This window comes from Lissotriton vulgaris, chromosome 2_1 (assembly GCF_964263255.1).
Source record: "Lissotriton vulgaris chromosome 2_1, aLisVul1.2, whole genome shotgun sequence".
Lineage (NCBI taxonomy): Eukaryota > Metazoa > Chordata > Amphibia > Caudata > Salamandridae > Lissotriton > Lissotriton vulgaris.
In genome coordinates, this window is record NC_141687.1 from 1,991,670,771 (window position 1) to 1,991,698,399 (window position 27,629).

The 27,629-nt window shown below is 46.1% G+C and overlaps 1 protein-coding gene across 1 annotated transcript in view; it reads left to right on the top strand.

The window, feature by feature from the left end:
- Positions 1–27,629, top strand: part of IQGAP1 (IQ motif containing GTPase activating protein 1) — a 446,185-nt gene that overhangs the window by 345,342 nt on the left and 73,214 nt on the right. Inside the window, exons 25-29 of the mRNA XM_086958211.1 lie at positions 1,880–2,043; positions 8,385–8,609; positions 14,092–14,232; positions 14,399–14,483; positions 20,070–20,302. Coding sequence (XP_086814337.1) covers positions 1,880–2,043; positions 8,385–8,609; positions 14,092–14,232; positions 14,399–14,483; positions 20,070–20,302 — 848 coding nt within the window. The remainder of the gene's footprint in view (positions 1–1,879; positions 2,044–8,384; positions 8,610–14,091; positions 14,233–14,398; positions 14,484–20,069; positions 20,303–27,629) is intronic.

Sequence of the window (27,629 nt, forward strand, 5' to 3'; positions counted from 1 at the left end):
GTGTCGATGGCAGAAGGGTGTTCTAGAGCGAGGGGGACATTACTCAGGTTACTATGGATAGCGATTCTGTTGTTCAGTGGGGGGGGTCTAAGGGGATTGGAGTGAATCGTGGGAATGGCAGTGAGAGTGTCGGGTGTGATGCTATGGGGACCTGAGTCATAGGAGCGGAGGAGTGTGGTTGTGTCTAGGTCTGAGAGAGGGTTGCAGGAGCGATGGGGGCGATTTTCGCGATTGTGAACAGGGATTGAGGTCCAATGCGGTGGGAGTCGAGTGCGAGAGTTCGCCACCCGTTTGGAGGACCATTTGGGAGGGGAGGTGATGGTGGAGGCGCGTGATTGGTGTCTGGGGTGTGTGCTGAGTATTTGTTTGATGCTGTGAATGTCTTGTTTGATCTGGTGGAGGGTGTTGGGTGAGGGGTGATTGGAGTGTGATAGACAGAGTAGTTGTTGTTCTTTGAGCTGGAGGAGGGAGGCCGTAATGTGGTCTATTGTGGGAAATGTGTTGGAGGTGGGGATGGGAGGGTCGGGCGTGGATGACATAGGGGAGAGGTTGGTGGCGTGGATGAGAGTATTGGTGGTAGGCGTAGAGTGCAAGGTGGAGGATGGGCGTTTATTAGTGGTGGAGGGGGTGGAGGTTGGGTAGTGGGGGGTGAGACTGGGGAGGGTAGCGGGATTGTAGATTGTTCTTTTTTGAGAGGGTGGAGTTGAGTTGATGGAGGTGGTGTGTTCTGTGTGATTAGTTAATGGGAGGAAGTGGGGGCTGAGAATGGGTGGGGATAAATAGTGGGGTTTGCCTTTGTGTGTGACGGTCTGATGTTGATCTATGTTAGGCGGGTTGTGGGTGTGAGTCATGGTATCAGGGGTGAGAGGAACGGGGATGAGAGGAACGTGGATGAGGGCTGTTGAGTAGGGGGAAGGGGTGGGGTGGTTGTTGTAAGCGGGAGAGAGATCTATGTCTGTGTATGAGGGATGAGGGGTAACTACGGTAGGTGGGTGAACGACTAAGGTGCCGGGAGTAAAGGGGTGATGCATGTCGTTTTGGGTGGGAGCTGAGGCATTAGGGGTGGGAAAGTGGGTGAGGGCTGGTGTGTGATGAGAAGGGGTGAGGTGGTTGGTGTAGGCGGGGGAGTGATCTATGTCTGTGCTCGACGGGAGTGAGGTAGATACGGTACGTGGGTGAGTGACTAGGGTGTCGGGAGTAAAGGAGAGGTGCATGTCGTTTCGAGGCTGGGCTAGGTTAGAATGAATGTGGCTTGAGGCTGTGGTGTCAGGGATGGGTGTGGTATGAGAGGATGACAAGGTGAGGTTGTAGGGGGGAAGGGGGTGCCGCTGGAATGTGCGGCTGAAGGATCTATGTCTGTAGCTGTGGAGTGCAAGGTAGCTACATGAGGTGGGTGAGTGTCTGAGGTGCCGGGGGTGGGGGGAAGGTGCGTGTCGTTTTGGGGTTGATTGGGGGTGACTTCAGGGGTGATAGGCCTGCGGGTGCTATGAGTGGGGGTCCGATGACTGGCGAGGTGTTGTTTGAACTTGGGGAACATGTTGTCTAGTAGTTCCAGGTTCTTGTCAGTGGATTGCATTAGGATGATCCCGTTATTGTATATCGTGATGGAGCATGGTAGTTGCTAATATCTTTCTGATGCGTATCAGTATTGTTCTTTTTTCCCCCATGTATCCTATTCTTTTTCTGCAGTATAATTGGATGTTTCCCAAGCAGCTTCTTCAATTGACCTTGTTTGTAAATCTTCAATCAACTTTCTATGTGGTATGAAATCTACCGCAGTTCTTTTAAATAGAAGGATGTAACATCATTGATCCAGTTTACTAAATGATGTCCACACATGGTTCCTAATTTAAACCTTGTTATCTTTTCTCTGTTACAGACAAACCCAACCTACTTAGCCAAGCTCATTTTCCAGATGCCTCAGAACAAATCCACCAAGTTCATGGACTCTGTCATTTTTACGCTCTATAACTACGCCTCCAACCAGAGGGAGGAGTACCTGCTCCTGCGGCTTTTCAAGACAGCTCTTCAGGAGGAGATAAAGTATGTTCTGGACTTTCTAAATAGACAGAGGTTTAGGTGACGTTTACTCATTGTGTCATCCGTTACAGTGTTCCTTTGTCCTAATTATCCTGAGGTAACATGATAACACCCTGCTTTGTTTGTGTTTAGTCACACCTTGAGACATGCTGAGATCACGAGTTGGCAAGTGTGCCCACTCCATGGTCCTGGCAGTCCTTATGTGGTGCCTAATGCTATCTTAATCTTGCATGAGATCTTCAGTAGATGGAACAGCTCAGGCCTCTCCCCAATATAACAAAAGGAGGTTTTATTAATCCTATTCCTCTTCTTTCAGAAGCTTGCAAAACAAAAGCTTCTTTAAGGGCGATATGTTGCTTACTGTACTCTTGTAAGAATACACCTGCGGGATTTTATGCAAAATACATTTGAACATTTCAAAATCAATTAAAAAGAAAGCTAGTCTTCCCTCGCTTTCTGGGCCGGATAGTGCTGCCTAATGTAAAATACAGACAAGCACCCACATACACTTATTTTGGGTCTTGCATTGGACAACTGAAGGCAGAATCCAGTCTGACCCTGAGGCCAAGTTTACAAGTCTTGGCACTATCTTTCAATGTCTCGGAATGATGTGGACCTGAAATAAAGATCATGCAGTGTACACATAATCCATTATTTGTATTAGAAGGTTTGAACTCCCATTATTGAGGATGCAGATGGATAAATAAAAGCTGCTAACTGAAATCTGCATGTGTACATTATACAGAGTACTTTGTTGTGAAGCCCCAGACTGAGCTGATGTAATTAGTTACATGCTTAATAAGGTTGCTTAGCAAAAGCGTTATTTGGATACTAAAGGCCTGATTTAGTGTTTGATAAACTTTGCCTTGTCCATCAGAGTGGCGGAGGACGCGACCTCTGCTAACCTGGCGGTTTCAGCGGGTACCTCTCTACAATGAAAGGAACCACCGTCATGGTGCTTAATTTCAATGTATAAAATGTTTGGTGAACAGCCGCTGTCTGTTTTGATGGCCATTCACCAAACTTTAACTTTTTTTGTTTTTCAGATCCAAAATCCTAAGTTTGTTTCGCAAAACCATCACAGGTTGTCTGGGTCGTTTTTTTTTGTTTTTTTGTTTGTGTGTGTGGTGACAGACCGGAAAAAGAGACTGTACACCATCCACCCAAAATAGGGCGGGCAGTGTAATGTCCTTCCTACGACAGTCCCAACTCCATTGGTCCATCAAAGGAAGTTTTCCATCAACTGAGGCAAAGGCGACTTTGTTGATGGAAAACTTAAAGGCTGCCTGTCTTTAAATGAGGTAGACGAACCAAGGGTTTATCAGGCCGGATACTCAGTCACCTCTGCTGTCAGCCAATATCTAAATTAACCACAAGTTCTATTCATACTTTGTAATGCACGTGTTATATGTGTTAACTTTGATAGCATTAATTGGAGTCCGAGGACCTCTTTACCAGTCTAGATATAATCACAAAATTGGAGTTTTAACTTTAATCCATTTTTTTCGCTCTACATATCTCGCTTGTGAAAAGTAGACCGAATCTGTCTGGAGAAAAATCAGTTGTGTAATTGAAAATGTGTGCAAACGTTGTATCCTGCATTTACTCCTCATTCCCGGGGTGAGAGCTCTTGGTAGTGTGGTAATAGCACCCTTGGAATTACCACACTTTACAATACCTGTCATTCTGGATTCAATATTAGTGCGTCATTCTTCACTCGGACATCGTAATGAGGAATTAAAAATTAAGTGAAATGATTAATTGTGATTTTTATTCTGCAGTTTCTCTTACTTTGCCTTATTATTTGAAATATAAAATTGTTAAGAACATATTTATGTAGGCTGCAGTGCAGGACCCATTCACTGGTAAGATTACTATAATTTATGTATAAAAAGAGATCCAGAATGGCGAATATAGTGGAAATACACCAGTATAGAGTGAAAAATGCAAAGAAGGTGAAATGTGAGGGGTGCGCACCAAGGAGGTGCCTGGTTTTCCTGGTTGGTTGATGTTCATGGAACTGTATGAATTTAAATTCATGGAGGAATGGGTAACTATCTGGTCAGGTGTGGTGTAACCACAGATCTTTAGAAGAATAAGAGACTTTTAGCACTTTTTGGCCATGTACTTTCACACTTTAGTAAAGGTTCTAGAGCACTTACTGAGCAGGCATGGAATCTTAGGGCGGCTGTTGGTAGCTTAGGTTGCACTTTAGTGGTTGGATGCAGTTTGAGTTCTGGGCATGCACTTAAGCACTTTTGCACTAGACACTTTAGGCACTTCGTTTACTTTAATTAATTATGCTTAGTGCCAGTGATTTGAAGGAGGCTGAAAATTGTAGGACTGTCCTGAAGGTGTTCTCTTTTAAAGTTAATGGGCTGAAAAATAAAATAAAGCTGTGCGCTTTAAAAGCTTGGGTAGAGGACGACATTCCCTCGGTAGTGCTGTTACAGGAGACTCATATACCAGTAGGAAAGCTTTTAAAGTTCTCCATGCTTAAGAAATAGGCAGGCTATAGAGGCTTTTCGTCACTGGGGTACTGCAGTTTTCCTTGCCAAAAGATTTATTGCCACAGTGCTGGACTGTGCCAGTGACACGCATGGTCGCTGGTGGTGGGTTAAGAGCATGTGGTTTTCTAGGCGGCTCACTTTCGTGAGTTCATACTCCGCAGTAGAAGATCATGTTAGGCTATACGTGGAGCATATTCAATCATTAGTGCAAGTTTATGGGGAGATTATTGGCGGGGATTTTAACTTTCTGCAACATCCAAGTATAGATTCTTCGGTAAATCTTAAGACCGTGATAGCCTAGGGTTGTAAATATCATGCAGAACAATCAAAAAACTATTTTTGTAAAGGGGCAGTCTGCAAGTAAGGAGGTGGGTTTTTAATAAACAGAATTTGCAGGAGGAGTGTTGGGTTTGGATATGCAAAGAGGATATTAAAGATTTTATGATAAGGAACCATGGGTTGCTCCTGCCAAATATGGCGTGGAACGCTTTAAAAGCATATTTAAGATGGCTAGTGACAGCGAAGGATGTGGCCAATAATATAAATGCCAAAGAGCAAAAGCAGACCTTGGAGAAGGCCGCCCAGGAAGTGCATAATACATTTTTGAGGCAACCTTCCCAGGGAAACAGAAAAGAGCTTGAGAAGGCTAAATGAGTGCTAAGCAGCCTGTAATACACTTGGTGCTTCACATCAAATCTAGCTTACATGCAGTAAGTGTATGAGGAGAGTAATTTTTCAGGGCAGTTTCTAGCATGGCAGGCCCGAATACAAGCTACACGTAACACGAGGCACGCCTTGAAGTGCCCAATTTCTTGGGTTTGTTGTATGGAACAGGGAAAGCTGGGCGAACCTTTGGTTGAACACTTTAGGCAAATTTATAGCCATAACCAAGTGATCGATGAGGGAGCCGTAGGGATTTTTCTGGCCTGTCAGGTATTACCACTCTTACCAAGGAAGATGTGGAAAATATAGCCTGCATTTTTTTCAAAAGAAGAGTTGGTCAAGGCAGTTAGAAGCCTTCCAAGCTAGCCCAGACGGTTTTCTTTCTGAATCTTATAAGTCATTTGTGGATGTTTTAGTGGATTATTTTTTGCTGTTTGCTAATTCCATGTTGGAGGGCGGCACTATAACTGCTTAGTTTAAAATGAGGAATGTGGTTAGTTTTTTAAAATAAAGGAAAGGATAGGGAAGATCCAAACTCATAACACCTGATTACATTATTAAATTCAGATTATAAAATCATAACCAAATTGTTAGCCAATAGATTTAATTGCATAGCAGCAACATTAATACACTGGGACCAGAACGGTTTTATTGCTAGATGACAGGGACTAACACACATTATTTAATCGAGACTCTGGATTATCTCTGTTAATAGTATTCCTGCTGTAGTTCTTTTATTGGATGCAAAGAAGGCATTTGACCTCATGGTATGGGAGATTCTTTCCTGTATCCTAGCAAAGCTTGGGGTACCCTCCCAGATTACGCGGTTGATATATAAGATGTATGAGAGCACTGAAGCACAGATTATAGTTAATGCAACTGATGTGGGTAAATTACAAGTCTTTCGTGGTACTCATTAGGGTTGTCCCCAGTTGTGGGTTGTATTTGCCTTTTTTTTCATTGAGCCATTAGCGATTGCAATTAGGAAGAATAGGGATATTCACCCTCCTATACTACAGATGGAGATGAAAAGACTGTAAGCGGGTGACATGATGTTGCTTCTCTATGCTAACTAGTGTTCACAGGAGATAGCTTTTGAGGTCTTCTCTTTGTACCAGGTGTTAAGGAAGATATCAGTTTACTAGAATCTTTGTAAGTGTGAGCCTGATATACTGCTCCCAGATATAGACTCGTATGTAAACAAGCAGCCGAAGGAGTACTTGTGTATTAGATGTTCATCAAAGATTGAAGACTCATACGATCTTAATTTTGCCCCACTAGTTTTAAAAGCTAAAGCTATGTTTGCACAATAGAACTCGCTTCCCCGTACCAAACTCGGGAGGGTGGGCTTGATTAAAATGGCGATTCTTTCCCTATTTAATTTACCTTTTTTTAGCTGTACCGTGTGTTTTAGCGACATGGTATTTTTAGAAAAGTGGAGTCTCTTGTACATCTTTAATGTGGCAGAAAAAAACTGCTATGCTAGCACTTGGCTCTTTATCTAAAGGTTTGAAGGAGGGTGGTTTAGCACTTACCAATTGGAAGGATTATTATTTTGCACAATATGTGTCCAGATTTAATGCAAAACTTGGGTCAGGTGGTATTTTTAAAACTGATCTTGTGCAATTGATTTTAACCGAATATGATATTCCGGATGTTCTGAAATTGATAAAATCACCTCGGAAAGCCTGCTACAAGAATCTGATGTGTGTTTTTTAAGAAATGCAGAGATCTTTATAGGTGGTATGCAAGAACTTACATCAATGCGGCTACACCCTTGACAGAATTTAATTGGAACTCGGGGCTAGGATGGACCCAAAAATAGCCAGACAATGGGAGATGGTGGAGTTTTGTAAAGTGGCTGATTTTAAGGCTGAAGAAAGGTGTAAGAGTTTGTCTGACAATCAAAGAATCGGTTAAAGATCATTTTTGGCTGCTAAGCTGTTGTCAAGCTCTGGTCAGCAAATTTCGGACTTTAGAGTTCGGACAGATTTGTGAGACCCAAAATCTAGTAATGAATCTGATTGAAGCTCCAGATCTTAAACAACCAGGGAAGTGGAAATGACTGCTTGCATCCGGCGGGGGACCTAACGTGCCAAAAGGCAATTAGTAAGTGGGAGAAATATGAATGGCTCAAATTAACAAGGAATATGTGGGATGAAATAAATAAATTACATTTTAAGGGCTGGAGAGGGGGCATTTAGCTGAGAATGAAATGTCATACAAAATGATTGCTTTATAGAACCCCAATCATTTTGGCCCAAATTAACCATGCATGGTGGAGAGAGATATTCTGGTTCTCAAAAGGAACTTGGCAAATACAACTAGTGCCTAGTATGTTGTTAGTGTTACTAGGTTATGATCTTTCCGTGCGATTAGCCCCCAGATTCCAAACGCTACTGTATGTTGCAATAGTGGTTGCTAGATCCTTATTACTTGAAAGGTGGAGGACTTGGTTGATTCACTCCATGGGTGAGTGGAGGGTGAAGATGAAGCAAGTATGAGATAAAGTGTGGTTGTATGTTCTTTGCCGCAGTGGGGCTAGGACATTTGATAACATTTGAGGTCAATTTATGGCAGAAATCCTCAGGTAGGGTAAAAATGTTGATTGTTCTTTCAATATTTCTTTTCTTTTTAAATTAATGAATTGCGTAATTCAAAGCTGACCTGGTTGTTAATGGATTTTGACTGATATGAAATTTGTTCTGAACATGCTGGTGTATAGTATATATAGGTCAACTTGTATTTCTTTTCGCTATGATGGCTCTCAATTAAAAAAGAAAAAAAGATTGCTGTCATTTAGTTACTCATGATTTAGATATGGAATACTGATCCTGAATTACAATTTGATAGTGCCTGATTTGGAATGTTAATATTTGTTCTGGGTAGAACAGTAAATACAGCCAAACAAAGTGTGTTTGATTCATATGGTCAACAGGTTGAAAATCAGGAAAAAACCAATGCAGGCGCAGAGTTGCAGAACTTTAACAAGAATACTGAGGTTTGGAAATGAAGTGTACAATAATTGAAGGATAGCCTACTACAGAATGAAAACTGTCCATGTGCATTTTTATAAGATACTGCTTTCCTAATAATGGACACATTGAAATCAATGTAATTGTCTTCTAGCTATGCACCTTTGCCCCAATGTATTTTCCTCTCTTTCATCAGATCTAAGGTAGATGAGCTTCAGGAGATCGTCAAAGGAAACCCCACTGTTATTAAGATGGTGGTCAGTTTCAACCGTGGTGCCCGTGGCCAGAATGCCCTGAGACAAATCCTGGCACCTGGTGTGAAGGAGATCATGGACGACAAGTCACTCAACATTAAAACGGATCCTGTTGATATTTATAAATCATGGGTCAACCAGATGGAGTCTCAAACTGGAGAAGCCAGGTATGGTAAAACTGCCTTGAGTTGTCTTGTTGTATGTCATCTTCCTTAATGCTATAACTAATTCATTTCCGCTCTGCGTTGCTCTCAGCCCCGTTGCTTTACATTGCCTGCCTCTCTTAATCATTCACGCTTGTCACGCTCTTCGCCTGCATATCCTCCTCTTCTTTTCTTCCTCATTTATTCTTCAAGTTTTTTCTTACTTACCTCAAGATTCAAGATTTTATTAATTTGATTTAGACCTTGACTGAGGTCAACAAATACATAATAAAATTGTTTAAAAACAATTATTATATTTCTCCATCAAAACAACTTTAAAAAACGTTTAAAAAATGTATACAAATTGTAACAGACTAATTCATCAGGTGGCGATTTACAAAACTTGATTAAACTTTGTGCAGAGAAGATATTATATCTGAAACAAATGGACTTTATATACCAGTGCCGAGCTATTATTAAGGTCTTATTTGGACAGACTAGCAATACATGTAATACATCTTGCACTCCTCCATTGCATAAACACAGGTCCCTGTAGTACTTTCGTAATTATTCCATTTAGAAGTATAAGCCTTTAACGGGAGAATCCCCAACCGCAATAAGAATATGGTGCCCTGGACCCCGTGCTCTAATGAGAAGCGTATGCATCGTTACTTGATTTTATATTCTAAACTGTCTACTAAGTGTGCAAAATATTTTAATTGAGAATAGCGTTCTACATCCAGGTCCTAAGTTGTTCTTGGGATCAAGTTCTTTAAGAAGAGCTTTAGATGTGCTGGAGTCCAAGATTTCAAAAGTGCTTCCCTCTATTTTTGAAATTTCAGCTTTGTGCCAGCAATTCATTTGGCAAAAGAGGATGTTGAGCACTCTGTGCATCGTATTCTGCCTCCTTTGTTTTCTCTGTGATAAAGAGCATAGTCGGCAAAACAATACAGTTTCGGTAACTCTCAAAGGCAGGGTTTATATGCAATTTTCTTTTTATTTGTTTACTTTTGTAAACGTCCGCAGTGCATCTGAACCAGAATGTGACAACACATTCTCTTTGGAAAGCGGTCATCTGGGCTGGGTCTGCACTATATAAATACCACCAATGAAGTAAAAAAAAATGTGTGTGCTTGTGTGTTACAGCCGAGCATGAAAACCACAAAAATGAAGAGCTCGATGCATGTGTGCATAAGCAGGAAATCTGCAAACAAGCAGCATGGAATTGTTTTCACATATTTGCAAACATCATATTTACTGAGCCTAAAAGTGCACATGTGGGGCACACAGTGTTTACCAATTAATTACGAATTATTCTTTCACTGTAGCGCAATTTTGTAATCTGTGTACCTCATGTGAATCTGTAACATATTCATGCACATGCAAACCTGTAGCTTCTGATTTGCTACTTGCATGTTATAGATTCATATGGGATCCTCTGCGAGGTAGAGGCAGATGTTCCTCGTGCAGTGCACACAGACACAGAAATAGGCAATGGGTGCAAAACAACAATCAGACGGTATTGTGGATATGGACGTCCTATGAGAGTCACTTTTCAGACTCGCCTAGGATGGGCGGGCACTATTTAAGAAAATAACTCCCTTTTCCATTTGCAACCACTACATGGCTGTGTCCTGCATAGCTAGACTGTTCTAGATGAGGACCTTTTTCCCTTCATGTGGGGAGCTGGGGGTATTAGTTAAGTGACTTTAAGATTGTTGCAGTTGCAAAACCTGCAAAACGTAGGCTTTTTAACAGCAAGAGTGTCTGCTATGAACAAAACCCGGTTTAAGTTAGAAAGGTCTTTCTAAATTACTTTGAAACCCATCACGAACTGCAAAGGGCGTGAAAGGGTAATTCCCCCTCCTATTTGGGAGTCGCAATCACATGTAGCAAGGCTTTGGGACCGCGTTTATTATAGCAACCTATTGACCATATAACCGACACCTAAAACATAGATGGAATCTGATTGGCAGATCCTTTGGAGGAATGTGGTTTCTGTGGGACAACTTCCAGTTTGGGAATCATCACTGCCAGCCTCTTGAGTGCAGGAAATAGGAGGGCAGACATTATGCAGGGGACCACTGCATACTAACAAAGATGTGATAGCTGACAGGAAACACATTTTTTAAAAACCAATACCTGCCACTTTACTGGACTCTTACTGCCTTTCCCTTGCAGACTTCCATCCATGCGTTTTCAGCCATTCCTAGGGAGTTGTAGATCACGTCCTTCCTTATAAAAAATGCTGGGCAGTTTGTAAAATACTGGTGTCCAATTTGCACCCACTATTTATGTCGGGCCATTGGTCTTAGAAAAGAAAAGAGAATGCATACAAAAGAGTTACCTGAATATGTTGCTTAATGACAGTATGGTAAAAACAAAGTGTGCTGGAATAAATATGCCGTCAATCAGTTTTTATGTATTTACAGTAAAAAGTAAACTGATTTAGGGCCATATTACGAGTTTGGCGGTCTGTCGGACCGCCAAACTCGTGGTGGAGGTCGGGGACCCTGCACCAGTGGTCTGACTGCCGTATTAAGAGCACTTTGGGACCGCCACAACCGTCAGAGATCCACAATCCCTGGCGGTGGCACGGCAATCTGCGGAAGCAATATGCATGGAGGTGCTGCTGCAGCACCATCATGCATTTTGCAAGTTTCCCCACACCAGCCTTTTCAAGGAGGTGAGCCCACCATGAAAAGGCTGTTGATGGGGAAACAAATGGGTCCATTCAGGGCCCCCTGTTCTCACTGTACATGGGAGTGCATGCAGGGGGCACATTTTGTGCCCTCCTATGTGCATGCACCCCTGTTCCTGAAGACATGGACTGCTCAGGCCATGCTGTGCAGGAACGTGCATTGGCTTCCCACAGTGGTGCAGTTCTAAGGCTCACTTATGAGCCTTTAACCCCTTTGCGGCAGCGCCGAGGGGAGGGGGCTAGAGGGGTGAGGGCAGTGCTCATGATGAAACCACGCCGTCATGAGTTACGTCTCCTTCAGGACCAAGACTGTGCCCAGAGACTGGAAACAGGAGATGGTGCTACCTCTTCAAAAGAAGCCTAACATTAGCTTCGAAAAACTGGAGAACCTCCGACCAATCTACCTCTTACCCTACCTGGCCAAAGTGGCGGAGAAAACGGTAAACATACAACTGATGGATTTCGTGGAAGAGGCTTCCCTCCTGCACGAGTCCCAATTTGGTTTCCGCCCCCGCCACTCGACTGAATCAGCGCTTTTGATGGCAGTGGAGACCTTACGTCAGGGGGTGGATGAGGGTCAGACTATGGCTCTCATCCTACTGGACCTAAGTGCAGCATTCGACACTGTAGCTCACACCACCTTGCTACAGTGTCAGAATGGTGGTGGGATATCAGGAGCTGCACTTGAATGGATCCAGTCCTTCCTGACAGGAAGAGGCTTTCAGGTTCGCCAGGGAGACTGTTATTCTAGGGAGATTGGCTTGGGCCAGGGCGTGCCTCAGGGCTCATCCCTGAGCCCAACCCTATTTAATCTCTATGTCTCCCCGGTGGCGCCCATCGCTGAAAGCCATGGTCTGCACATAGTGTCTTATGCCGATGACACGCAGTTGGTCATCTCCCTTTCGCGTGCGCCCGGTCTTGCGGTGGACAGATTCAGGGCCTGCATGCAGGAACTGGCTACCTGGATGTCCACCAACTGTCTTAAGCTAAATGGCAGCAAGACTGAGGTGCTCGTGGTGGGGGGGAGCCCATCTGTTTGGTCATCGGCATGGTGGCCATCATGTCTAGGGGATGTCCCTATACCCTGTCAAGAAGCCAGGAACCTGGGCGTGTGGCTTGACGTGGACCTGTCTTTTGGACCTCAAATAGGCCGTGTGGTGGGGGTTTGCTTCAGCGTCCTAAAAAGCCTGCGGAAGGTATTAGATCTTCTTACCACATCATCCCGCAGGACGCTGGTGCGTGCCCTCGTCACATCCCGCTTGGACTATGGCAATCTGCTGTACCTGGGAGCCACCAGTAAGGCGATCAATCGCCTCCAGGTGCTGCAAAATGCAGCGGCTCGCCTGATTCTGAAATTCCCCAAGAGATCAGCATCCAAGGCAGCCCTTCAGGCCCTTCATTGGCTACCAGTAAGGAGCAGGGTCGAGTTTAAGGCCCTTTGCACATGCCATCGCATCTTGGGTGGTAAGGCACGAGCTCCGCTTCATGGTTTGATCACCCGGTACGCGCCAGCTCGCGCTCTGCGTTCCTCCTATGGAGGGCTGCTAAAGGTCCCCAGGATAAAAAAGGCACGCATGGGAGGTAGGTCTTTCAGATACCTGGCCCCGAAAAGCTGGAATGCCTTGCCACTGGACCTTCGCTTGGAGCCATTTGAACTGGGCTTCAGGAAGAAGTTAAAAACCCACCTTTACACACAGTAAGCCGAGCTGACCTTGCGGCACAACTCTTGACTCCACTCGCCACAGCGCGGGGACACCCATCCGTGCGTAACCAGGCGCTTTATAAATTTCCCTTAATAATAATAATAATAATAATAATGAGTTACGGGCGGCGTGTGCTCAGGACGGCGTGGTTCCGTCACAGCCCGCCTGCTCATTAATTTGCCCGCACAGGCGGGGAATTAATGCTGCGTGGGCGGAGCTGCAGCCGCATGACGGAAACACGCTGTCATGAGCACATGCCGCCCGTGACTCATGACGGCGTGGTTCCATCATAAGCACGCAACGGGTTAATCTGCAACACCGCGGGACCGCCACACCGATTGCCCTCCAGACCACGAATTAACTTGTAATCTGGGGGGTGTGTATGGCGGTGCGGTGGTGGCATGGCGGCCGGCTCCCACACTGCCATACTTGTAAACAGGCCCTTGTTTTTCTTTGTGTTTTTCTGTGCCATCAGACATGCCTTATTCCCTTTTTAAAAAGGTACCTATCTTTGTCATTGTTTCCAGATTTGGCCTGGCCTCCGCCAGTCCCTCTCCAATGCCCTGTTTTTGTTATTAATTCCTCACTCCTGCCGAGCTTTCTAGGAGGCTGCCAGTATTTCCTGATGAAGTGTGTGTTTTTTTATTAGAATCCCTGTACTTCTGCCTTTTCTGTTTCCTACTTAACACCTTGCTGTGACAATTCTCCTTTTAAGGCAAGTTTTTCTTTTTTATATTTTTAATTAAAACGGAAAGAAAAAGTGTATGGTAGTCCTATTTGGCAACAATTCCAATGTAACTCCGAAGGAGTTCTGTTAATGACCTCTCCAGAGCCACTCTAAAGTCACTGAAAGCATTAATGCTCACTCCCCTGTATCTGAATGCTGATAAATGTCACTATAAGCAAAACATCAGATGGCAATCACACAGGCTGAATTTCCCTTTGGATGCCATAAATTGTTTTAACTGCTTGTTGGTAGTCTGTGTAGAATCTACATATTTAGACGGCAGTGTGGACCCTTAAAGAAAACTCCCTCCTTGCCCAGTTCCCTTGTGATTGCAGCATGATGGAAATCTGATGAGTTTCTATGTTTTTCCCTCAGTAAACTGCCTTATGATGTCACTGCAGAACAAGCATTGGCTCATGAAGAGGTGAGGACCCGGCTGGATGCCTCTGTCAAAAACATGCGGACAGTGACAGACAAGCTCCTTTCAGCAATCCTCAGCTCAGTGGATAAAATTCCGTAAGTGTATGGTTGGCATGCACCAAATGGGACTGAGCAGGGTAGTTTGTGTTTCCTGATGAGGCTCTTTCAGTGTTTTTTTACCAAAAAGCCTCATCCTCTGGATTTGACTACCGGGTAGGTAAATCAGCCTCTCTGTTTTGTCTCTCTCTCTCTCTCTCTCCAGTTATGCCATGCGATATATCGCCAAGGTGCTGAAGAATTCCCTCCATGAGAAATTTCCTGATGCGGGTGAAGATGAATTGTTAAAGGTTAGTACAAAGATCCGGCTTGTGACATGGTTGTGCTTTTTTTGTCAATGCCCCAACAGTACTTCTTTTCGTAGAGCTCCCTGTTAGGTTTCCAGGATACATTTCTGTTCTTTTGCATTACGTACAAAGAATTTTGTAGCCAATAGTCTTTACACCTAGTCATCCAGCATTCTGTCCTTCGAACATAACGTTTGTCACTTAGCTGTGTGACATCCACCCTCTCCTTCCTCTGTCCATTCAGAATTCACTGTCCCATCTCCTTCTCTTTCCAACCTCAAGCCTCACTATACTCACACCACTCTCCTCGTCCCGCGTATAGATGTCCTCCAGGCCACCATAAAGGCAAGTGCTAAGCAAGCTGACGAGCCCTGCAAAAGATCTCAAGCATCTTCCAGCTCTTTCATGATCACCACGAGAGCGACCTAAAGGGCAGGAATCACTGTAAAATATTGGTAACTGGTCATGTTTGATTCACATAACTTATGGAGACCAGAATTGTAGTTGCTCCTCCCGATGCGAACGTATCGCATTGTAAAGCAATGCATGGTGTATGTATTACTGTAAAGCTCGTTGAAATCTGAGTATTTTTGTCTTATGAAAATTGTCTGTAGCTCAACTATGTCCCTCTAGATCGTTATGGATAGATACACATGTGCCCATCAATCACGTACATCTTACTGGATGTGAGACCATTGCATATGATAGCACAGACTGTGTAAAGTTATACGTACTCCTTATTTACACAGATTCAAGCCTACTGGACATGAGCCTAGAGTAAGGCGATCACACAGGTTTTTCATTCTCAGCCTAGATAGTGTGGAGCAAAAACTGAAATGTAATAGTTAACATGGACCATGTGGATCATATTTAAGATGCAAACCAAAATACTACTGACAACGCTAGACCATCAGAGTTACTGTGGTACCCATTAAAGTTTGGTGGCAATAGTGAGTTTAAGATACTGTAAGGTATCTCTTAAAAATGCCCAGAGACTATGTACATTAGAGTGCTGCTGAGTCTGTCCAGCACTGTTCTGTATAATACTTATCCGTCAGCTAGGGGTCACAGAGGCTAGCTCTTAGTTCCTATGCTACAAAATATCCATGTATTAGCTTCAGCAAGCACACCCATCAGTAAACACGAAGAGTTGGTTTACCCTTCAGTACTGGTGCTGCAGTATGCCTGTCCATCAGTAACATTACCACCTAGAACTTATCCATTTGTTACTGTGCCAGCAAATCTAGCTTATGCATCTGGTATTGTAGCAAGCAGTGCCTTCCCATCAGTTGTACCAAAGAATGCCTGCCCACTATCTACAATGAGGGAAAGAGTATCCATCATCTACTGTGACAAAGAATATATGTCTGTAGGTGGCTGGGTGGTGTACTTGAGAGGGTGCATGAAAATACCCCCATCTATCATGAAACCAACTGCACCTGTGAAAAGTGATATAACGTGGATCCCGTATAATTTGACCTAGATTGACCCACCACCACAGTGCAAAGCAGCCGCCTTTTATTATCCTGCAGACCTTAGAGATGTGAGCCAAACCAATCACACAAGTGCCGTCGAAAGCGGTTTAGAAGCTGCAACAGCCTAACACATATTTGCTATGTTCTTCCTTGATGACTGCACATAGACATTTGTGAGGATGCCACCCTCTCCTGTACTGTAAGAGGAACCAGTGCTCTGTCAAGGATTGATTCGCTCACATTGTTTTTTTATTCTTGCAACTGCATGATGACTTGGCCCAACAATGGTTAGTTTCTGTACAATAAAACTCAGCTCATCATTCAACAGTGGGGCACAAAAGAGTGAGGAACACAAGTGCTCATCCTTCTTCCCTAAATACTTGTACCAAAAAATAAGAACAAGCTGAATACAGTATCTTCTAACTAGCATCCTGTTAAAATAAATTAGTTTCTCAGAGAAAAACATTTGTTTTTTAAAGAACCCTTACCCACCAATCTAGTTGGTGGCATGCTTCATCATCGGGTTCCCACCTAAAAGTCTGAGTTCTCCTAGGTGTCGTGCGACACCCGATTTCAGCGGATTGGGATTTTACTTAGTGAACAAGTGAATTTAGCGAGTGTGAACCCTAAAACTACCTCCAGGATTCTCTCCCTGGCCAGGATGAATTTAATAGTGAGGTCCTAGGGTATGAATAAAATTTAAGGGGGATGAGAAAGAGAAAATATTATCTCACACATCCAGAAATGCTCTACATGTTTCAGCCAATCAAATCTATGTAAAGATGCTTTCTTCAGGACCAGTTCTGTTAGGGCCTGCAGCACATCGCATAGACGCATTACTGCCAGTTAGTGCCGTTCAAGCTGTCAAAGATAGGTTAATATACAATGTCAGAACAGCAAAGTCCGCTCTTTAGTTGGTCAGTGCCAGATCAAGAAGGTTTCCTGGACACATCATTGCTGTGGTGACCCCAAAGGATCCTCTTCATTCATCATCTGTTTTCTTAAATCAGATGTATGTGGGTAACCCACTGGTTCTACTTAGACTCTGTCTTTCAGATCTTTCAGTCACTCTGTTTGCCACTGCACCAAGAGCTTTCTCATGTTGCGATTCAAGCTAGTGTCAAAGTAGAAGTCCTCATCCTTATCCATTGCTCAGTTTTCTGGAATTCCTCCTTTTTCCTAAAATAAGAATCATTGGTTTCTGTCTCAGCTCCAGCCCCAAATGACTTGTGTCTAGGCCACATTGGTTGTCACGACTGTGCTGTAAATGCAATTGCAATTTCAAAGCTTTATTCGACTTTTAGTCATAAAAGCAACCTCCTAAACATCATACAATAAATACTTAAAATACTACATTAAAAAACATATTAAACAACAAAAATCGAAAGGCTAGTAATACTATAAAATGTATACATTCAATTTTATAAAATTCCATGTAAAAATGTTAAAAATAGACAAGGAAGATTATACAGGCAGTTAATAAATCTTATTATTCAATAGGCCTTGAAGCACGAGATCTTATTACCCACGCCCATGCAAGGAATTTCGCTACGCCTATTACCAATGGTGTTGAGGTGTCAGACATTAAAATTCTTAGGGCCTGTGAGCAACAGCGAGTACCCAAATTCCTTGAGTATTGAGTAGGAATTCCTTGAGTAGAAGCTGTGCATGATATTTACACATGTTGAGTGCAGTCACTAGCAGTGTAAGCTTCCAGCACATACAGAGAACACTTAGGGCCAGATGTACGAAGTATTTTACCGGTCGCAAACTGCCTTTGTGAATGTGGGTGCAAACATTTTTTACTCTTAAAAAATTAAAAAGGTAGCTTTTTATTTTGAAGTGTGTCCATTACATCCAGTCAGCATTACAAAAAAATATTGCTTTATTTAAAAAGCAATCACAGACATGGTGGTCTGCTGACCCCAGCAGGCCACCATCCCTGTGATTGTAGCCAATGACAATAGGTCGCGAATTGCGATCTGCCTCTGAGACAGGTCCAAGTGCATCCCACTTCAAATCGCTAACAGTGTCAAATACACTTGTACATCGAAGTTTTCTATTTTCTATTAGCGAATCACTAAAATTCCATATTAGGAAATCGCAAACACGCAATTTCGTACATCTGACCCATAGAGTATTGGCAGAATCGGTGCAGGCTCCTGCAACACACGTACACTGCACAGGTAACAGCGATGGAGGCTTCCTTTACAAACTGAGTGGCCTGCTGCACGTGCTTTTGTTAAATTTGCACAGAAGCCATTTTAACCCGTTCCGTGCTAGTGACGGAACCACTCCGTCACGAGCCACGGGCGCGCTGTGCTCATGACGGAGTGGTTCCGTCACGCCGCGGCCACTCCGCCCACGCGGCATCAATTCCCCACCTGCACGGGTGAATTAATGAGCGGGCTGGGCCGTGACGGAACCACTCCGTCATGAGCACAGCGCGCCCATGGCTCGTGGCGGAGTGGATCCGTCACAAGCATGGTGGCACCGCACGAACCCCCCTCCCTCCCTCCCCCCCACCCTCCCTCTCCCAGCGCCGCAGTGGAATTACCGCCGCGGCCAAGGGGTTAATGCCCATGTACATGAAAGACATACCATAGGGTTCATTAAAGTAGAAACAAAGTAGAATCAAATGCATTGTTTGATTTCTATGCTGCTTTAATGATTTGAAAGTTCTGGTGATTTGTTTATTCGCAGTTGGGTAGCATACTGCTTGTGTGCCCCTGTATTTTGAGTTGACTTTGACTGAGTGATTTAAGTGACGTATGGCCACTTTCAAGACGATGGAAGGAGTGAGCCTGTTGGTGGGTGGGTGGTCTTGTAATATGACTCCAGTTTTGATAGGATTGTTGCTCAATTCATAGAAGTTGAAGCTTTCGCTGATGTTCTGTAGAGTTGCCCCCTCTACTGGAAATGAGAGAAACCGCAGAACACACACTGTTTATTTCTGCGATGTTGCACTCTAGCTGCTTGAATCTACATTTCTGCTTCCACTGCACTCTGTCTTTACCTGAAACCTGTATCTTCTCTCTCTTTTCTAGTTTTCTGCTTTCCTAAATAGAAGCACCGATTGGTGACTTTCTTGACAGGTGAAGTTATCTTAGGTTTTCTTCCAAACATAACTTAAGCTGAAACTCTTTTATATTTGTGCATGCTGTTGTAGCACACCTCTGTATAGAACGTGTATGCATGCTGTGTTTGTTGTGACTAGGGAAAGGGGTCTTGTCAATAACGTATTCACGTTTCAGTATTGCTGATTTCGTCTAAGTGCGTCATAACATAGTAAGTTCATGAAATCTTTCAAGGCCTGACTCCATTCGTCTCCCCATTAAAAGTGCACGCCTTTGCCCTTTTCTGTTTGTTGCCAATGTTTTGCCCAGTTCCATTTTGTGATTGTATTATTTATTTTTGTCTCTCCAAAAATGCAATACGCAGACCTTAAAAAAAAGTTAATTAGGAAAAAAATGCAATGTTTTAGGTGATAGCAAATGGAGCACCTATTAAGGGTTTTTCCAGATTTTGACTTCGACTCTTCTTCACAGAAATCATTGTTTATGTGCTTGTAACTTATTAGAATCCAGACACTAAGCACATTATATATGCTAAATTAATGCATCAGTTTTATTTTTAGGAAAAGTCGCTTAGATCGTGTATGAACTGCTGGTTCTCTCCAGTCGTTTAAGTTTTAGACCCTTTGTTCGTCAACTTTTGAATCTCACGAGTTATTTTTGTAACATTCAAATGTTGCATTGTTAGACTAAAAACACAGATTTTTGACTATTTACTTCTGTTTGCAACACTGTGTTTTGAACAGTTGTGTTTTTTCATAGATTGCATTATCCTGCCACCTTGTGGATACATCCCGTAACAGTTAGTTTTATCATTTTCCTTTTGTAGTATATTTGAACTCACAGTAAACCCTCATGTGTTGTTCATGTAATTTTTAACATGGTTGTGATTTTGTGAAAGTAATCATGATTACAAAAGTTGAGAATGGAGCGGACAATGATTATTTGAATTACATTCGGGCTATTTTCTGTGCACCTTGAAAGAGACTGGAGTTACTGAGAGCTGACTTTAAAAGCATCTGTGCTCCCATGCTACTTAGATTGTCGGCAACCTGCTCTACTACCGGTACATGAACCCTGCCATCGTTGCCCCGGATGCCTTTGACATCATCGACCTCTCAGCTGGGGGTCAGCTGACCACAGACCAGCGCAGGAACCTGGGCTCCATCGCCAAGATGCTGCAGCACGCCGCATCCAACAAGATGTTTCTGGGGGACAACGCCCACCTGAGCGTCATCAATGAATATCTGTCCCAGTCGTACCAGAAGTTTAGGTAATGTATTCTTGTTCCAGCGCATCCTCCTTTTAAACAGAAATGACGTTGTTATTTCTTGTTCAGCTCCCCCCACCCCACTCCTATTCACCCCCCACTCCTCCCCCCAAAGCACTTCGCTGAAGAACCACGAGGCAAGTTGTGTCCAGTGCTTTAAATGTCCATATAGAAGTGCAGGTACTCTCTAGTTTGAGTACCTGTTTGCTCCCGAGAAGTGCCGGTACTCTCGCATTATATGTATTGCAGCTGTGCCGAGAAGTGCAGGTACTCTCCCTTTCAAATGAAAGAAGTGCAGGTACTCAGAACCGGCCAGGACCTGCTCATGGAAAGCACTGGTTTTGTCACTACTTCAGATGAACTGCAGGATATCTATTGCTTGAGTTTGAGGGTTTCTAATGTAGCTGTATCTTGCAATAAACTCATATAACGGGTTTAATCTAAAATAAAGTTACCTATATTATACTGATTTTTTTTAATTATTCAAAATATTTGACAAGGTGCAACCATCAACCTTAGGGCCAGCTGGGTGCTGCGCAAGAAGCACCAATAACAAGCACGTAGAAAGCAAAATAAATGTTGACCACAATTTAGAAGGTGATAGTACTAAACATACATTTGAGAAACATAAAATCAACATAAACGTATAATCAAAAGTGCAGTTAATTTTATTATACAGAGAGCAGTTCAGTCCAAGAAGAGTGCGAGAGTGCTGTGCAATTAACAAGTCTCGAACTGGCCTCAGCATGAATCCTTTACTAAAATCATTTTTCAGTGAATCATAGGCGAGACTACTTCAAGATAGGGGTTGGACTGATGAGGGGGGTGAGTGAGGGAAGGGAAGAGGGATAAATAGCTCAAGCTTTATGCGTTGGACTTCATAGCACTATCTATGGCATAAGAAAGTCTGCTGCTTCCTGGGAAGGGCCAATAGAGTTTGTTGGTTTGTAGTTCAGGTAGGAGCTCATTCCAAGTAGGGTCAGTTGTCAGGATATAAGTAGTGATTGGTCGGAAATATGGCTAATTTAAATCCTAAGGAATGTTTGGCTTTCAGTGTGCCTGAGGAGTAGTCATTGGTGTCTGTGCATTATCCTGTATTGTGTGTGCCCTTGTTTACCACTGAAGTCCCTGGACCACAGCACTGGTGCGCTCCAAATGTATAACTAAATTGTTCCTTACGGGCCCTTAACTCTTTTAGGGTATTGAGGGCAAGCATTTTTAAACAAAAGCACAGGTGCACCACTTCTCAATAAACAGGGAAAGCAAATAAACAATCTATTCCCAAACAACAGTGTTCTTCTAAAGTTTCCTTTATTCCAGTATCAAACAGGTTTGTAAAAACAGGGTCATAAGCATCACTTGTTGACAGTGGCACAGCCGACGTATTTCGTCCTTGAAGCAGACTTCTTCAGGGCATTAGTCGTTCCCTGTATCATAACTAGGTAACTGGGTTGACAGATATGTGGATCCAATATCCAGGAGCCATGGACAGCATAGTTTCAACTTTAAATTCTCTACTGGTAGCGGTCCATAGTGTCATTAAATCTAATCCCAAAACTGCATGTTCATAGACACAGAGAAAGTGTCAGCTTCTAAGCATTTCCTTCCAGAGTTTCTAAATTATTTCTGTTCGATGACACTCAGCAATATGAATGGTTTCCTCGTATATCACAGCATTTAAAGCTAAACTATCGATCACACCCGGCCATATTCCTCATATATTTTTAAGGCAATACACCATCAATAGTTAGGCTGCAGCCGGTAGTGTGCTGTCAGGCATGGCGTCGTATCTGGAGGACAGAAGCTTCCTGCTTCTGCCCTCCAGTTACGACGCCTGGCACCGTGACGAACCCAGTCGGTAAAAAATTTGATTATTATTTGAGGTAGGTGACTACCCACTTCAAGGAATAATCAAAGTGTATAGCTGGCTCTCTATATAGTGTACCAAAATGCGGTGCACTGTGCAGAGAGTACAGGTATCTCTTATTAGTGGACAGGGGCTTGCTTTAACAAAATTACAAGATGCTCTATTTGTGGTAGTGTGGTTCTGTAGTAGGGGATCTCTGTGTATAGTCATAATCTAGTGAATAGTCCCGCTCATGTGCGTGGACCCCGGCAATCAAAAATAATCTCTTAAGTTGTCAAAATAATGCAGAAACTGCAAGACACTTAAGAGAGAATTTAAAGACAAATAATGCAGCCTATATCCACAGGCTACACTGTCCAGTACTTCAACTAGAAATTCCACCAAAAATCACCACACACAGCCCAGCCTGCTAGTTTCTACCATAGAGAAACCTGCCTCCCCCAGTCAAAGACTCAGGAATGATAGAGAGGAAGGTAGGGACAGACAAGCCCCATAGGCTGCCATTATGTGGCTTAAATAGGATACTGTGCCTTTAAGAGAACTTTCCAGACTTCTCCCAGTATCCCAGAATGCATAGCAGGTCCAACTTACTTTCAGTTCTTTTTTCCGGCTCCTGCTTACAGGACCCTGGCATTGAGCTCTCCCTTTTTCAAGGGTTTATTGAATTCGTTTTTGCACTTTTTGACTTTTAAAAGTGCTGTGATTACTGCTTGGTGTTCTCTTCTCACCCTTGTGCTGTTTTTTAGGCGTTTTGGGGCTCCGAAATGCCTGGCCTTTTTGTTAAGTGCCCAGCATGTGAGAGGAAGAAGGCCAAAAGCGACCCCCATGATGTCTGCATCGTGTGCCTTCCAGAAGATCATGGCCCTGAGGAGTGTGTGATCTGCCAGCAACTTTCTGCTAGGACACTCAGGGACAGACTGAAGATCAGGCTGGCTGGCCTGGAGGATAGGCGCCAACGTGCTGCAGGTGGGTCTGGGCAGCCTGGGAGGGATCCCTCTGCCTCTGCTGAGGCCCCTGGGGGGCTCCCCGGGGGCAGGAAGTCCAGCCAACGATCCCATTCTCCGTCGACGTCGAAGGCTTCGACGGCGGCGTCGAGAGGGATGACGACGGCGTGCTCCCCGTCTCCCCGGGGCTCCGGGTCGAGACAGCGTGACGACTCGACGGCGAAGGAGAAGCCGACGTCGAAGCCGCCGTCGACGTCATCGTCTTCGTCGACGTCGAGGTCTTCATACCGACGCCGAAGACGCAGGGACGTGCATCGGCGCTCGCCGTCGAAGCGGCACCGACGCTCGCCGTCGAGGCGACACCGTCGGTCGTCGTCGAGGCGACACCGCCGATCGTCGTCGAGGCGACACCGCCGATCGACGTCGAGGGGCTCCTCGACGTCGGGAACATCAAGACGACGACGGCGATCGACGCCGAGGGCGGACCGCCCGACGTCGAGAGGACGACGTGAGAGGTCGCGCAAGAGGGGATCGACGTCGAGGAGTCGACGTTCGACGCCGAGGATGAGAGGGTCGACGTCGAGGGGACGACGTTCGACGCCGGAGTCCAGGAAGCGCCGTTCGACGCCGGAAAAGCGTCGTTCTGCGTCCAGCAGACAGCGGTCAGCGTCGAGGAGTAGGTCTCCCTCTCCCAAACGACGCAGAGGGGGCTCTAGCCCCAGGAGTCACGCCACTTCCAGTGGACGCAAGAGGAAGAGGTCGCCTGCGGATGGGGATGGATCTCCGCACCCGTCCCCTAAAGGTTCACCGGGCTCGGTGTACTCGGAAGTGTACACTCCATCTCGACCCGGGACTCCTCATCCTCCACCCGTACCGAAGGAGGACCCTCCGCCCGTGCCACCACTTCCTACGGAGGATCCTGCTCCACCTCCGGTCCCACCGCATGGGCCCGCCCCGCGGCCGGTGGTGCCTCCGCCGAGGTCCGCTTCACTGCCGTCACTGCCTGTTCCTCCCAAGGGGACCCCGAAACCGAAGCCCCGGGAGGATCCAAAGAGTCCCCGTGAGAAGCCACGGAAGACCCCTCCTCGCAAACCGAAGGAGCGCCCTAGAGCTGGCAGGTCTCGTTCTCGCTCTAGGCGCAGATCTTCCACGAGGTCGAGACACCGCCATAGGAGGCGCGAATCTCGCTCCCGCACGAGATCGTCTGGGACCAGGGACTATTCACCTACGCTGTCGGGGTCGCCGGACACCAGGGTGTCCCCGATAGATGACCTGGTTGCCTTTCAAGACGTCCTGTTGAGGGGCGCGGCGAAGCTAGGCATTACACTGACAGTGCCTACTCCGAAGACGTCCGTCATTTTCGAGACTCTACATCAGAGGCACATGTCTCGTCCCCTCCTGCCCTTGGTGCCGGGCTTGGAAGAACCGGCTATGGCGCTGTTTCTCACCCCGGCTGTGACGAGAGCGGCCCCGTCCAGACTACTGAAGAAATACCGGGCTCCCGACTCGGATCCGGCCTTCTTGAGAGCAGAGCCTCCGCCTGACTCCGTCATCGTCACGGCGGCCCGCAAGCAGCACTCCACCACCCCGACCTCCACGGTTCCCCCGGACAAGGAGTCTAGGTGGATGGACTCGGCGGGGCGTAAAATCTGTGGGACTTCCGCGACATCCATGAAAGCGGCGAGTGCCACGGCTCTGTTGGGGCGTTACGACCGCGCCCTCTGGGACTCCCTCGAGCGCTTTGCGGAGCATCTACCTCGGGAGCAGCGTGAAGACTTCATGGAGGTCCTGAGTGAGGGGATGCTGGTGGCCAACCAGATAATCAGCGCGGCTGCGGACTCTTCCCTGTTGGCTGCTCACGGGTTCTGCCACGGGATCAACCAACGGCGCCACGCCTGGCTCCGGCTGACGTCCCTGAAACCGGACGCGCAGCAGAGGGTGGCCAATCTGCCGTTTTCCGGGGAGACCCTCTTCGGGAAGCACGCAGATGATGAAATGGCCCGCATGAAGGCGGAGGCCGAAACACTGACGGCGGTGGGCCTGGAAAAGCCCAAGGAAACCAAGAAGCAGTACCGCCCGTTCCAACGGCGGTTCGGAGGGCAAGGCCGAGGCCGGGGACAGGCTTCGGGGCACTCGCAGCAGCAGCAGCCGTTCCGTAAGCCGTTCCAGAAGCGGCAGAAGGGCAGAGGAGGCCAGCAGTCGGCTTCGGCGCCCAAGGGCCAGGCAGGGCCTAGGCCCTAGGAACTTACTTCCCCCGGATCCGTTACCCACTCCGGTAGGGGGAAGCATCCAACTTTTTCTGGCAGAGTGGAGAAAAATTACTCAGGACAAGTGGGTGCTGAATATTGTTTGCAATGGATACAGTCTTCGGTTCACCTGCCCTCCTCCAGCGATTCCCCCGGTCAGCTCGCAGTTTCAGCTGCGCGAGCTTCAGGCGGAGGCGGATATCCTGTTGAGGAAAAGGGCGATAGAGGACGTACCTCTGTCTCAGAGAGGAAGAGGTCTGTACTCCCGGTTCTTTCTGGTTCGCAAGAAGGACAAGAACGAGTTCAGGCCCATTCTGGATTTGCGACAGGCAAACAAGTGGATTCGCAGAGAAAAGTTCCGCATGCTGTCGTTGCACCAGATCTACCCTCAGTTGCAACAGGGAGACTGGCTTTGCGCTATAGACCTACAGGATGCTTACTTCCATGTGCCCATTGCACACAAACACAGGAAGTTCCTGCGGTTCCAAGTCGGCACCAATCACTATCAATACACAGTGCTCCCATTCGGACTGAAGTCTGCGCCGAGGACATTCTCGAAATGCATGGCGGTGGTAGCGGCACACCTGAGGAAGAACAAGGTGTTCGTCTACCCGTACTTGGACGATTGGCTGATCAAGGCATCCTCCTTCTCGGAAGCGCGAGCACACTTCCAGAAGACGTGCGTTCTCTTGAACAAGCTGGGGTTGCACATCAACATGGCCAAGTCTGTCCCGACTCCGGTCCAATGCATACAGTACTTGGGAGCCTCCATCGATACGCTGTCAGCAAGCGTGTCTCCTTCGGAAGAGCGACGATTATCACTCCTTCGGAAGGCTCAGGCTCTTATGACGACTCCTTCTACAACAGTGAGGACGGTGTCTTCTCTACTGGGATCGATGGCCTCTTGTATCTTCCTGACGCCGCACGCACGGCTGCACATGAGACCGTTGCAGGAGTGCTTGGAGGATCAGTGGGATCAGAGGAAAGGATCTTGGGACGACAAGATTCGCCTGTCGCTGCATGCTCTTCAGTCCCTGAAGTGGTGGTGTTCGGCGGAGAATCTCCTCAGAGGGGTTCCCTTTCACAAGGACATTCCCACGCAGACTGTCGTGACGGATGCGTCTCTTCTGGGATGGGGAGCGCACTCCGGGACTCTACAGATTCAAGGCACGTGGTCACCGATGGAGGCCACGTATCACATCAATTTCCTGGAACTCAGGGCTGTTCACTTGGCGCTGAAGGCCTTTCTTCCGTCCTTCCAGACCAACTCTCTGCTTGTACAGACGGACAATACCACCACGATGTATTACCTCAACAAGCAGGGGGGCTCGAGATCGCGCACTCTGTCGCAGGAGGCGCAAGCGATCTGGCACTGGCTCCTAGCCAGAGGACTGACGATAACGGCCACCCATCTACCAGGTGTGCAGAATGTTCAGGCAGACGCACTGAGCAGACTGCTTCAGGAAAACCACGAATGGGTCATAAACGACGAAGTACTAGGAGAAGTCTTCGCAAGGTGGGGAACTCCAGACGTAGATTTGTTCGCCACCGCCGAAAACAGCAAGTGCAGAGACTTCGCCTCCAGGTACTTCCAGCAAGGGACGCTGGGGAATGCGTTATGGATCGACTGGACGAACAGCTTTCTGTACGCCTTTCCTCCCATTCCCCTGATTCCGGCGGTGCTCATCAAGCTAGCCCGGTCCAGGGCTCGGATGATACTCATCGCCCCGGAGTGGCCCAGGCAGTGGTGGTTCACGGACCTGCTTCACCGGTCTCTCCTTCCTCACATCCGGTTGCCGTGCAGGCCGGACCTTCTCACGAAGTTCGGGGGACGGATGTTACACCCCAACCTCTCGTCTTTGAGTTTGGCGGCATGGCTCCTGAGATAGTGCAATATGGCCATCTGAATCTGCCCGACGATTGCATGGACATACTGAAGGAGTCCAAGAGACCTTCCACTCGGACTTCATACGCTTACAAGTGGAAGAGGTTTTGTATCTGGTGCCAGTCTAAGAACCATGATCCTACGACCTGTAAGGAAGATGTCATCCTTCCTTACCTTTTACATTTGGCGCAGTCTGGCCTTAATGTGCATTCCATTAAGGTTCATCTGGCTGCATTGACTGCCTACAGGAAATGCCCTTCACAGACTTCCTTTTTCCAGATCCCCGTGATCAAAGATTTTCTGGAAGGATTGAAGAAAGTATTCCCTCCTGTCAGGCTTCCCTCGCCTTCATGGGAATTGAATGTGGTGCTGTCCAGATTGATGAAGG